Source organism: Narcine bancroftii, chromosome 13 (genome assembly GCF_036971445.1).
Source record: "Narcine bancroftii isolate sNarBan1 chromosome 13, sNarBan1.hap1, whole genome shotgun sequence".
NCBI lineage: Eukaryota > Metazoa > Chordata > Chondrichthyes > Torpediniformes > Narcinidae > Narcine > Narcine bancroftii.
In genome coordinates, this window is record NC_091481.1 from 35,587,648 (window position 1) to 35,600,252 (window position 12,605).

The following is a 12,605-nucleotide window of genomic DNA, read 5'->3' on the forward strand; positions in this document are numbered from 1 at the left end:
TGGTGAATCTATGGAATTCGCTTGCCCATTGAAGCAGTGGAGGCAGCCTCAGTGAATATATTTAAGACAAGGGTGGAGAGATTTTTTACATAGTTGGGGAATTAATTAAGGGATACGGGGGAAAAGGCCGGTAGGTGGAGATGAGCCTTTCCTCGGATCAGCCACGATCCCAATGAATGGTGCAGTAGGCTCGACGGGCTGGATAGCCGACTCCTGCTCCTATTTCTTGCGCTCTCATATATACATAAAGATATGATTCACAATAAATATATACATATAATTTCAAATAATTTACTCGATTAGAGGATACCATTCATGAATCTCACAGCCGGAGGGGGAAAAAGCTATTTCTCAGCTGGCAGTCCAGAACTTAATACTCCTGTATATCCTTCCCAATGATAGTGGGTTAAAGATATTGCATGCTGGTTGGAAAGGATCCTCAATAATTCTTTGTGCCCTATTAAGCAACACTCATAATGAATGTCATCAATGAAGGAAAGGGAGACCCCAGTATTTAAGTCTATGGAAGGTCTGGCTTTTTTTTTAAAAAGTGCTGCCTCTCACTGGAGGAACTCAGCGGGACAGGGAGCATCCATAGAGGGAAATGGACAGTCTATATTTCTGGCCAAAACCCTGCTTTAGGTCTCCTGAAGCATCGACTGCCCATTCCCGTCCACAGATGCTGCATGACTTGCTGAGCTGAGGGTTTTTCTGCCCCTCGTTTCCAGCATCTCTTGCGCCCCTCAAGATGTTAGCTGGGACTCGGTAGGAAGCAGTATTCTCACCCAATTTCCCACCTTGTGAGTCAAAAAACTGAGGATTCAAGTCTCATTCGCAAGACTTTGAAGCAGAACTGAGGGGATGCTACAATCTTGGAAGCAGGGTTTCCTGCGTGAGACATTAATTTTTACGGTACAGCTCGGTCGAAGGCTCATCAGGCCAGCCAATTACACCAATTAACCTACCAGCCCTGCATGTTTTTTTGGAGGGTTGAAGGAAATCAGAGCATACCAGGAGGAAACCCATGCATACATGGGAGGTAACGTACAAACTCCTGACTGACAGCTCTGGATTAGATGGTGTTGCACTTCTGTTGTGCTAATTATGTCGCGCCCATTAAATCATACTCCCTTCCGTCTTCTCAGCTAGATCTAAAAAAGAATCTACTGGAGGGAGAGCTCTCCTTAGTAAACATAGACTATATTTGTTTCTTAACCAACATCTTAAAACAGATCACAACGCAGCTTCTGGAAACTCATCACGCAAATTATTTGCAGTTTACCTAACAAGGCAACATTTCAAAAGGATTGAGAGGCCCCAAAGTGAAAGTACGTTTAATCTTTCTTTCATCTTTGGAGAGAGTCCGCACTCACCGACTAACTCTGCTGCTAATGTGGCAGCTTTCTGCTCCAGCAACTCTTTCATCTGTGTGAGTTTCTTGTTTTCTACCTGGAAATCTTCTAATTGGCACTGCAGGTGTGAAATCTCTGGAGGGAGAAAATGAGAAACCGCAGTTTAAAAGGTTCATTTAATTTCAGGTCTGCTGCTCTGGACAATCACCGCGTTGCATTGTAAAATCTCAGGCATGTTTCAAAGAGAGGTTACCTGGAGGAACAGCAGACATCACTCCTGTGGACTGAGATGCCTAAAAATAAAAGAAATTTAAACGTGTTTAACCATGTGAGATACTTAGTGACATCAATTAATTGAGTGAGGCTGGTAGTGGCTCCAGTTAAAAAAAAAATCGCACGCTGAAAATGTTGTCAACCAAGTTTAGTCTGAATGAAGTCATTCATTAGCCACAAGTGATTTTTTTTACCCCCACGCTAACTTTAGTAGAAAGCACACAAGAGATTAATGCATTTTTTGCATATTTTTTACTGAATAAACATCAAGCAGAAGTTCTAGTGATCAAAGAATCTCTCACTCTCTGCAATTACCTGAAGCAATTTATGCACATATAGGTTAAAGTTCACGTGTAAACACATATTGAGATACAGAAATGACGTGGCCAAAGGTCGCATCGATTACACAATTTTAGTCAATGATCAAAAATGCAATAGCCATATCTGGATTATCGATTAGCCACAAGTGGCTAGCACATTGTATCCGGATAAGTGTTTACAAGGAGTAATGTTAAATACGAACGGCCAAAATATATTTCACTTCATAATTCAAGCTAAACTTTATGTATATGTGAAAAATGAAGCCACTTATCACATTGGAGTTAGTTCCAGATCATTTCACCAACTTTCAAGCTCACTTGATTAACAAGTTATGTTGCAGATCACAATACAAGCCACACTCCAAGAAATGAAAGGAACAGCTCCTTCCAATCCTTCCCTGGGATCTCCTTGATCATATTAACACCATCTTATTTTCTCCCTGTTATTCCCCGTTGCTCCATGAATCTTCACAATTAGGAAACAAATTTTACATCTCCAACCCACACAAAGAAATGTAAGTTATCCCAACGTCACAGCATAAACTTAAGGTGAAAAGCAAATCACTCATGGAGACAAATGACACAAACCAAAGCAAAAAAACCTGGCTCCTTTGATGACCACACTCCTCAACGGTTCAAACAGGATACAGGGGTAACTTGATGTGGAAAGGAATTGGTTTCCTCTGGTCAGCACGTTGATCAACAGTACACTTCAGCATCACAAGTATTTAAAATTATTCAACTTCAGGACACTTGGCTGCTCTTAGAATGCCATCCCCTCAGAAGAGGGAACTTGCTTTATTTAATCTCATCACCAAAACTCAAGGTAACATTTCTGTTTGATGCCAGTGCATCATGTTTTGATTCATGACAACATTAATCTCATCAATGCACAGAGGTCATTCAGACCACTTGTGTGTGCCAACTCTTCCAACATGCTGCAGCTAGTTCCACTCCCCTGTCACATTGCATAAGACCAGCAAATGTTTCCACTTCAACTAATTATACACTTCTATTTTGGAAGTAACTTATGCTACCTTTATTTTGGAGCATTACATTTTGGATCGTTACAACCTATTGCTAAATAAAAGTCTCCTTGTGACTCATTTTAGCCAATTATCTTGAGCATAGTTCGCAGAGTGGTTAGCACAATGCTATTGGTGCCAGTGCCCCGGGTTCAAATCCAGTGCCCCGGGTTCAAATCCAGAGCTGTCTGTAAGGAGTATATACGTTCTCTCCGTGATCGACACAGGCTTTTGCCAGAGGCTCCAGTTTGCCCCAAAGATGTAGTTAATTGGTCACATGGGTGTGTTTGGACAGAGTGGGCTCGTAGGCCAGAAGCGTCTTTTACTGTGCCCCACCTCTAAATTTAAAATCATAAACGCAATGGCTACCTTGTCACAGAAAACCCTCTCTACTTCACAATTAAAATCTTCTCCACTGAGGCCAAAAATACCAGCTCCTTCAATTCCTACGAATCTATATAAAAAAATCCGCAGGTTTCATTCTTTTAAATTTCCTCAATACCCTCTCCAAGGATTTTAGAACTTTCCGAATGTAAGGAGTCCAGACAGGACATAATTCTCCAACCAAAGCTAATCCAATAACTTATAAAATTTTAGAACAGTTTTTATGCTTTCATGCTCAAAAAAAAGGGGATTTTAAAAATGGAAAACAGCACCTTATTTTGTAAAAGATTTATCTGGACCTCCCTTCTCCTGCTCCCTAACAGATGGTGGTACTCCTGTCAAAGAGCTAAATCAGTGGTTCTCAACTTTTTTCTTTCCACTCACATCCCACTTTAAGTAATCACTATGCCATAGATGCTCTGTGATTATTAAGGGATTGCTTAAGGTGGGATGTGGGTGGAAAGAAAAAGTTTGAAATCCACTGTTTGAATCGTACCCCATTGACTCATTATGTGCACGGTTTCATCACTCCAAAGGAAATGGGCCAATGACAATTTTTCTTAAGCAAAATATTTCAGTAACAATGGGGTCTCGAGCAGTCTTCCCTTCCCATCCACATCCCACCTTAAGTAATCCCTTACTAATCGCAGAGAAACGATGGCCTAGGGATTACTTAAAATCGTATGTGAGTGGAATGCTCAAAAAGTCCCACAAATATAATCCGGACACTTTGATCCAACCCAGCTAAGCATGTGAAATGAATTACTTGCTTCAGCTGTCCTTGCACTTTGTCCAATTCTTTCTTCAATTCCTCGGAGAACCATCGCTCTTCCTGCAGAGACAAGGAACCAGCTTCTGAGTAGCTCAATATGTAGTTACAGGCAACAGGAGGTGGCAGTGGGAAAATGTGAACATTCTCACCTTTAAGGAGGCCTTAAGGTCTTGCAGCTCTTGTTGATGGAGTGTGAAATCATCTCTGCACGTGGAAGGAATATAAAGGTCAGATGGGCAACTTGAGAGTCCTACAGCATGGAAACAGCCCACCATGCCCATGCTGATCACTTCCCCATCAATCCCACCTTCCAGCTCTTGGTCCATTACTGACAATGCCGAGGAGATTCAAGTGTTTGTCTAGACATCTTTTAAATGCTGTTGGTGACCACTTCCACCACCCCTGAGGTAATGAATTGTAGGTACCACTCGCTGGGTGAAAAAGGGTGCCCTCAGATTCCCCTCATTCGACATCCTCTAGTTTTATCCACCTCTGATAAGGGGACATGTTTCCTGTAGTATACACTCCTCACAATTTTATGTACCTCATGTCCCCTCTTAACTAGCTCTGCTCAGTAGAAAGCAGGTCCAGCCTCTGAAGTCTTTCCTCTTAACTAAATGGCTCCATTCCAGGCAAAATCCTGGTGAATCTTCTCTGCACCCTCACCAGCCCTACTTCATCTGACCAGAACTGCACGCAGCACTCTCGCTGAGGTCTGGCCAACGTGTTATAAAGTTGGAGCACAGCTTCCCTGTTCATGTACTCAGTGCCCCGACTAATGAACAGGAGTATCCCATATGTCTTCTTAACCACATTATCTACCTGCACTGGACTTGTACACCAAGGCCACTTTGATCCTCAGTACTCCCAAGAATTGTACCACTCATGGTGTACTCACAAAATGAATCGTCTCACATTTATGGGGATTAATCATCATCTGCCATTTCACCAACACTTCACGAACACTACTATTGCATGACTACCCTCCACATCTGCAACAACTCCACTAATTTTCAACTCATCTGCGGTCTTCCTGACCATGCCCCTTCCAGGTGCTCAGCACCCATCCTTGTAACAAACAGAATTCATTTCTCCTCTACCTTCCATTGTTGCTTCTATGGATGGTATTTGGCCTCCAGATGTGAGAAAGCATTTGGAGTATCCAAAGCTGGCAGGAAGGATATCAATGGTCCAGTTGGATGAGCATAAAATCAGCAAAAGGATTTCTCTCTGGAGGAATACAAGATCATGCATTGGTGGAGGGCTACTGAAGAGCGTCAGAGGGATTCAGGAGTGCTTGCCACAGATCTCTATGAGTAGCGCACAAACAAGATGGTTGAGGCTGCACAGATGATCGATTGGCTTCACTGGCTGAGGCACAGAAGGAAGTGAGCACGGAGAAGTCACACTCGAACCGTACAGAGCTTTAGTTTGGTGGAGGCCACAGTACCAGATACGAGGTCCAGTAATCATCCTGCAGGGAAGGTGCAGTAACACCAGAAAGGGTGCAGGGAGATTTACACCCATGCTGCCACAACTGGGGCAAGATAGAGCAAGTCAGCTGGAGTTATTCATTCTTTTCCAACGGAGGAAAGTGAGCGGAAATTTAATTAGGCATTGCAACAGAAAGGTCCAATCAGGGCCAGTGGAGCATTCTAAATTATTTTAAGCTGTGAGAATAATGGCCAGAAGCGCAGAGTTATTTGGTGGAAGGATGAGAGGGGAAAGGAGTTGCTTCCCACTCAACGAGTAGGGGGGAGTGAGAGTGGGGGAAGAGGGAGGAAGAGAGCAGGAAAAGATGGTGGAGGAGCAAACCTCATCACATTTCAAGGTACCTAGCTGAGCCCAGGTTTATAAACTATGTTTTCAGTTTTTATGTCCCCCCCCAAATTTATTGTCAGGGTACATACACATCACATACAATCCTGAGATTATTTTTTCCTGTGGGTGCAGCAGAACTCTAGCTGCTCAGCAAGCTTCATTCACACTCTACCAGTTCCTTCCTCACCTACCCCTCCACCACCATTATTTATTATTCACCATTCATTATTCACACAGATTCATCAAAACGTACTGGGGGTCATAGGAAAATTGGGCGCCACGGGCTCATGGGCCGAAAAGGACAGTTACCGTGCTGTATGTCTAAATTTAAATAGAACATAGTAAATAGAATGTTATAGCTCAGCGCAGGTCCTTCGGCCCACAATATTGAGCCAAGCTCAGTCAACGTATTGCACATCAATCTAATTTTTCCCTACTTCACACCTTTTATTTATCTTAGCTGAATCATTTTTGTAGATAGATACTTCTCACTCATAAAGATGCCCTTGCACTGAATTTCTTCCCTGTAGCACGAAACTGCACTTCTGCTTTATAGCTGCTGTCTTCAGGTACAGGCAAAACATCGTTTTTCACTGTATCGCAGTACTCATTAACAGTAAACAATTCAATTCATTTGACTACTGTTAAAATAAGAAAAAGTACAGACAGGGAAGTGCAAGTCCAAGCTTTGCCCCAAACCACTGATGAGTGTTCAGTACAAACTATAAAGCACATTCTCCACGTGAACAGATTCCAACAGGAAGTAGAGGATAAGGGTGAAATGTTTTCAGGGAACATTAGGAGGAGCTTCTTCACACAGAGAGTGAGAAGAAAACAGGTGCCAGATGAAGTGGAGAATGCAGACTCAATTTTTAACATTTAAGGGAAATCTCTTGGTGCCTGCCACATTGACCACCGCCAGTGGGCTGATATCGTCTCAAACCGTGCATCTTGGCGCCTCACAGTTCGGCGGGCAGCAACCTCCTTTGAAGAAGACCGCAGAGCCCACCTCACTGACAAAAGACAAAGGAGGAAAAACCCAACACCCAACCCCAACCAACCAATTTTCCCTTGCAACCGTGTCTGCCTGTCCCGCATCGGACTTGTCAGCCACAAACGAGCCTGCAGCTGACGTGGACATTACCCCTCCATAAATCTTCGTTCGCGAAGCCAAGCCAAAGAAGAAGGAAGAAGAAGGATAGGTACATGGATGGGAAGGGTTTGGTCCAGGTCAATGGGACTTGGCAAAATAATAGTTTGGTATGGATGAGAAGGGCCGAAGGGTGTGTTTCTGTGCTGTAGTATTCCATGGTTCTTGGAGTCTATATTGCTGAAGTCAGTTAACCCAACTGTAAGAAGGTCCCTTTATTAAGGAATAACAATATTTCTCTGTGGAACTCGTGTGCATAGTATTTAAAGATGAAGCCATTACATGCAGAGTTTGGCGGAGAAGAATTTTTGAGCATATCTGAGCTGTGGAATAAAAGCATTCTTTCTGACAACCCTTGCAGCACTGCCTGATTAAACAGTGAATGACTGAGTGCCAAGTATGACCAGTAGATCACAAGATTCCCTTAATTCAGACTGCAAATTGGACCTGTGGAACTAATTTAGAAAACAACAAGCCTACTTACATTTATGCAGGACATTTTTAAAATCTCAGTTTTATGAGGCCCAGCAAGAATGCTTTTGAAATGAAATTACTGAGGAACACAGCAACTAAATTACGTAGTGCGATGTCCCACAAATACAAGAAATACAACCAGGCCCATCAAACTAGCTCCACCATGGCTGATCAGCCTTGTGGAGTCAGCTCTAGTTCACCTTTAATTCCCTTATTATTCAACAATCTATCGATCTACATTTTAAATACATTTAATGAGGCAGCATCTACTGCTTCATTGGGCAAAGAATTCCACAGAATCACTACCCTCTGGGACAAGCAATTTCTTCTCATCTCTGTCTTAAATCTGTTCACCTGAATCTTGAGGCTCTGTCCCCTAGTTCCAGTAACACCTGCATCTGTTTTCAAGGTCTCACCTCATTCCAGATTACTCAATCTCTCTTCATAAACTAAGCCCAAATCAACCTAATGAACATCCTCTGGACCACTTCCAAAGCTAGTTATCCTTTCTCAAGTAAGGAGACCAGAACTGCATGCAGTATTCCAGGTGTGACCACACCAGTACCTTGTAGAGTTACAGCAGAACCTGCCTACTCTTAAATGCCATCCCTCTGGCATTTGGCTCCTTGATTACCTGCTGCACCTGCAAACCAACTTTTTGTGACTTGTGTCAAGCATTCTCAAGTCTCTCCACACAACAGCATGGTGCAATTCTTTACCATTCAAATAATGGTCTGATTTACTATTTTTCCTTCCAAGGTGGATGACCTCACATTTACCAATGTGGTACTCCATCTGCCAACCCTTGCCCACTCACATCACTTATCTATATCTCTCTGTAGACTTCTGTGTCCTCCACACAATTTGTGTTTCCACTCCATTTAGTGTAATCAACAAGATACGCTGCACCTAGTCCCCTCTTCCAAATCATTTCTGTGTATCATGAACGGCTATGGACCCAGTTCTGATCCCTGCAGCACCCCACTAATTGCTGATTGTCAGTCAGAGAAATACCCAATTATCCCAACTCTCTGCCTTCTGTCGGTTCGGCAATCCATGACAACTCACTACCCCCAACTCTGCATCCTTATCTAATGCAGAAGTCTCTTGTGCAGCACCTGATTAAAACCAATTTGGTCAGCAGTAAAGAAACAAACCTTTTGAAATTTTCTTGTTCCTCCCTGGGACCAGATTCATTCCCTGGATCATGAAACACTTCATAGTGTTTGAAGAGATCCTCTGCTGAAGCATGGGACTTCATACACAGCGGGCAAATAAAACCCTGCAAAGTCAAAGTGAGAATGGAATAAATGAGTGCTTCACACACAGGCCTGTGAGTCATAACTGGGAGCGAGAAGCAAAAAGTGTCAGAGCACAGGGATGCACAGGCAAAGAGATTAAGCCAAGCTCGTGGAGTCACTGGGCAGACAGAAGAATGAGTGCCCCCTTACTGCAGCGTCGAAGCATTGAATGTTGCAGAAGCACATAAATATTGCATGCTGTATGTGCACAAAGATTCATCTCCGGCCGTTTCTGTACTCCAGCAACTCTTTCCATTACCTAAATTTGTCCCTCTCTTCTTGGGAAGTAGTCCCAGCAAAATCAATGCCACACCCTCACCCACTACCTCTACAAGAAGCTACAGAAGTTGGTAGAAGGCAGTGAAGAACATAACAAAAATGCCCCTCCCCTCCATCAACATCTCCTGCTGCCTAGGAAAGACCCATCACACCCCAAACACATTCTCTTCTTCCCCCTCCCCCCTACCATAAGGGAGGAGGCTTCTGAGTGTGAAACACACACCAAAGGTTTAAAGAACATTTCGCCCCTGCAGTCATCAGGGCAATGAATGAACTTCCCATCTGTACTCTCTTTCTGCCCTTGTCTGTTTGCATAAGAATCCTTTTCTTTATACTATTTTATGACAAATACATTTAAATCTAAATCTAATAATTTGCTGTTTTTCTACTGCTGTGTCTTACTCCTAGGGACGAGTTTAAGTTAAGGCAAGTCCCCAGTTTTATCGTATTGACTACCGAATGGACAGCAGTGCAGAATGGGAAATTATGCTTTTCACCATATTATCCCAGAATATTGAAATGCTGCTTAGAACCCTTCACTCACAATGGTTATTCGTCCGTTCACGGAAACTGCCCCCTAAACACAAGAGTCAAAGGGGCTCAGACACAAACTCAAACCACATTCAAGATTCAGGGCAATTGGCGACTTGCAGTTGAAGGACCCACACGGGCTGCTGGAAACTGGTTCACGGGAACCAAGTACTGGATTTGAGAGAGTGCTGAGGGCAAGAAGGGCTCCCGAAGGGCCTCGGGCACTGAAGGCTTCCCAATCAAATTGGGGATTTGGACCTGCACCTCGGCTGCCAATGGTTTGAACAGGAATCTGTGCAGATGTAGAGGCTGCGGGAGTGCTGGAGGCCAATCCACAGATTCCCAGCGTCTCTGAAGGGGCTCTCTTTTGCTTCTCTTTCTCTTATTGTTTGGGGCGCCAGGCAATTCTCATGGTGACTCCTTGTTTGCCTTATGGCAGACAAAAGTTGAAAGGTATATTATGCATCTCACATTATTAATACGTGACAATCAAAGGAACCTTAACCTTGAGAACTCCAAGGTCTCACAAACCCTCAAAAGAAACTCCTCAACACCCCCATCTTAAACAAGCTACCCTTTATTCTGAAACTGCAACCCCACCCCACATTCTATACTGCCCCAGCATGAGAAATATCCACTCCCTTCAGAATCTGATGACTTTCCTGAGATCACCTCTCATTCATCTAAACTTCAATGAATATGGACCAAAGTTTTCCTTAAGACAACTTCTCTGCAAGCAGGGCATTCCCCTCCTTGTAGCTCAAAACACATTGAAAGCTGGTATCTTTCTCAGCAGATTAAATTCACCCAACATCCCCAGTGAGAATTCTCAGTAGCCACAGATCAAAATTGGTTGTCCCAGGCTTTTGAATTGATGCCCCGTACTGGAGGCTCTGAACGGCCTGTGCTTATTCCAATGTCCACATCCACATAATAACAGGCCAGTTCGGCCCTTCTAGTCCTTGCTGAATGCCTTTCCCACCTAGTCCCATTGACCCGCACCCAGCCCATAATCTTCCATACCTTTCTCGTCTATATACCTATCCAACGTTTTTCCTTAACTATTAAAATCGAACCTGCATCTACCACTTTGGCTGGAAGCTCATTCCACACTCCCACCACCCTCTGGGTGAAGAAATCTCCCTTCATGTTTCCCCTAAACCTTTCTCCCTTCAATCTCAATCCATCTCCTCTTGTTTGAATCTCACCCATTCTCAATGGAAAAAGCCTATCTACATTTACTCTATCTGTTCCCCTCATAATTTTAAATACCTCTATCACCATGTGTTTTTGTTCTCTAACTTGATCAAAGTAAGAACCCTAGTGGTAATGAATCCAGACAAATCATGTCTTGAGTGCCATCAGTCATCTTTTAAGTGGATTGTTCATTATTGACTGTCTGCCAGTGATGCTTTTAGAACGTCGCTGAAGGGCTGGAATGTGGAGAGTTGAGACATCACAAGTGGATGTCAAAAATCTCTGCTCAACCATGAATGAAACAAAGTTCAAAAATGTCTTAATTATTGAATGACGAGATGGAAGGGATCATTTTCCAACTGGACTCAAGATTTGCAAAACACAATGGAGCTGATATCACCTCCATCAGAGGATAATGCATACGGTGAGAAACGGATTTATGCATTCTCTGCTCACCCACGTTTCTGCCTTGCACAGGGATTTCTACTCAGTTGGAGAAGCGAATGTGACTGGCAAGATCGACATTTTATTGCCATCATAAGCACCTGTCTTAAGGCTGTGGAACGTCATCTTTTTGAACTTCAGATGGGATTATCCACAGTGATGCTGGGAAGGGAGGTCAAGGATTTATTCTTAAATGAGGGAAGGGTGCAATGTACATTCATTTCACTGATCTCCACTATTTTGTGGTATCCAGAGGTAATAACATCACAGTCTATTACACTGCAAAACTTGATGCTCAGTCCAAACCATGCACGTCCCATTCAAAGCCAAGGAATACAAAACCTGCCCCAACTTCTCCCACTGTCACAACAGCCCAACAACACTGGCGTTGAAACTGTGTTGCAAGGGGAGGGATAAGAGCGGTGACACTAAAACATACAAGCTTCACAATCTCACAATTCGAGTTCTTTTCCTTCGTCACCTCCAAAAGTGGGAGGAGAAACGTTTCAGTTACACAAAAGACTGAAAATCTGAGCCAAAGGTTGAAGAGAGTCCGAAAAGAGTGATGGTCAGAAACACAGTTTGTCCAGGATGTACGTTGTGGGGAGGGGGGGGGGGGGGGGGGGGTGACTGGAATCAGGTCATTTCAGTCTGATCCTAAAATGAACTGCTCCAAGTGATCGACTCCCAGGATACTCAAGTTTAAAAGCAGTCTGTGGATTGGAAGGGGTTGAGTGCACAATGGAGCATCTTGTGGGCGACCGATACAGAGGTGAGCCCTGTCAGAGGGCGGCATGACCCTGGTTGGCATACAGATTCCCTGGGAGAATGAAAAACAGGTTGCATTGTGATTGAAAGTAGCGCTGACGTTTTCCAGCAGGGCTACGAGCAGGAACATAGAGATTACGGCATTGAAACAGCCATTCGGACCAGTGGGTCTGGGCTGATGTTCTTAGTCCAGGCACATCCCTGCCATCAGTGCAAACTTCTTGTCCTTTCTACTGATGCCCTTGTCCAACTTCCCCTTAAAAGCCTGAAGCAGCAGGATCCTCATTCCCACCCCTCAGTGGGCAGTCATGTTTGTCCCAGATTCCCAGCTGGATTTTAGTGACCATTCATTTTTTGTATCCTTCTAAATACAACTCGTTTTATCTCCCATTTAGCTCCTCACCAAATCAATTTAAATCCATAATCTTTAACCACTGATCCACTTGCCAGGATGAAGACTATTACACCACCTTCTCTAACAAAGCATTTGATGATCAATTCCCAAAGGGCTCAG

The 12,605-nt window shown here is 43.6% G+C and overlaps 1 protein-coding gene across 9 annotated transcripts in view; it reads right to left on the bottom strand.

The window, feature by feature from the left end:
* The window catches only part of eea1 (early endosome antigen 1), a 123,464-nt gene that overhangs the window by 79,089 nt on the left and 31,770 nt on the right, over positions 1 to 12,605 (bottom strand). For 5 of the 9 annotated variants that reach the window (XM_069908161.1, XM_069908163.1, XM_069908162.1 and 2 more), the window contains 5 exons: positions 8,729 to 8,853; positions 4,276 to 4,330; positions 4,121 to 4,186; positions 1,606 to 1,645; positions 1,374 to 1,487 (listed from right to left, as the gene is read on the bottom strand). In XM_069908161.1, coding sequence (XP_069764262.1) covers positions 1,374 to 1,487; positions 1,606 to 1,645; positions 4,121 to 4,186; positions 4,276 to 4,330; positions 8,729 to 8,853 — 400 coding nt within the window. Of the gene's footprint in view, positions 1 to 1,373; positions 1,488 to 1,605; positions 1,646 to 4,120; positions 4,187 to 4,275; positions 4,331 to 8,728; positions 8,854 to 12,605 lie in introns of those variants that run through there. The other 4 variants (XM_069908165.1, XM_069908164.1, XM_069908167.1 and 1 more) reach the window with 3 other exon arrangements.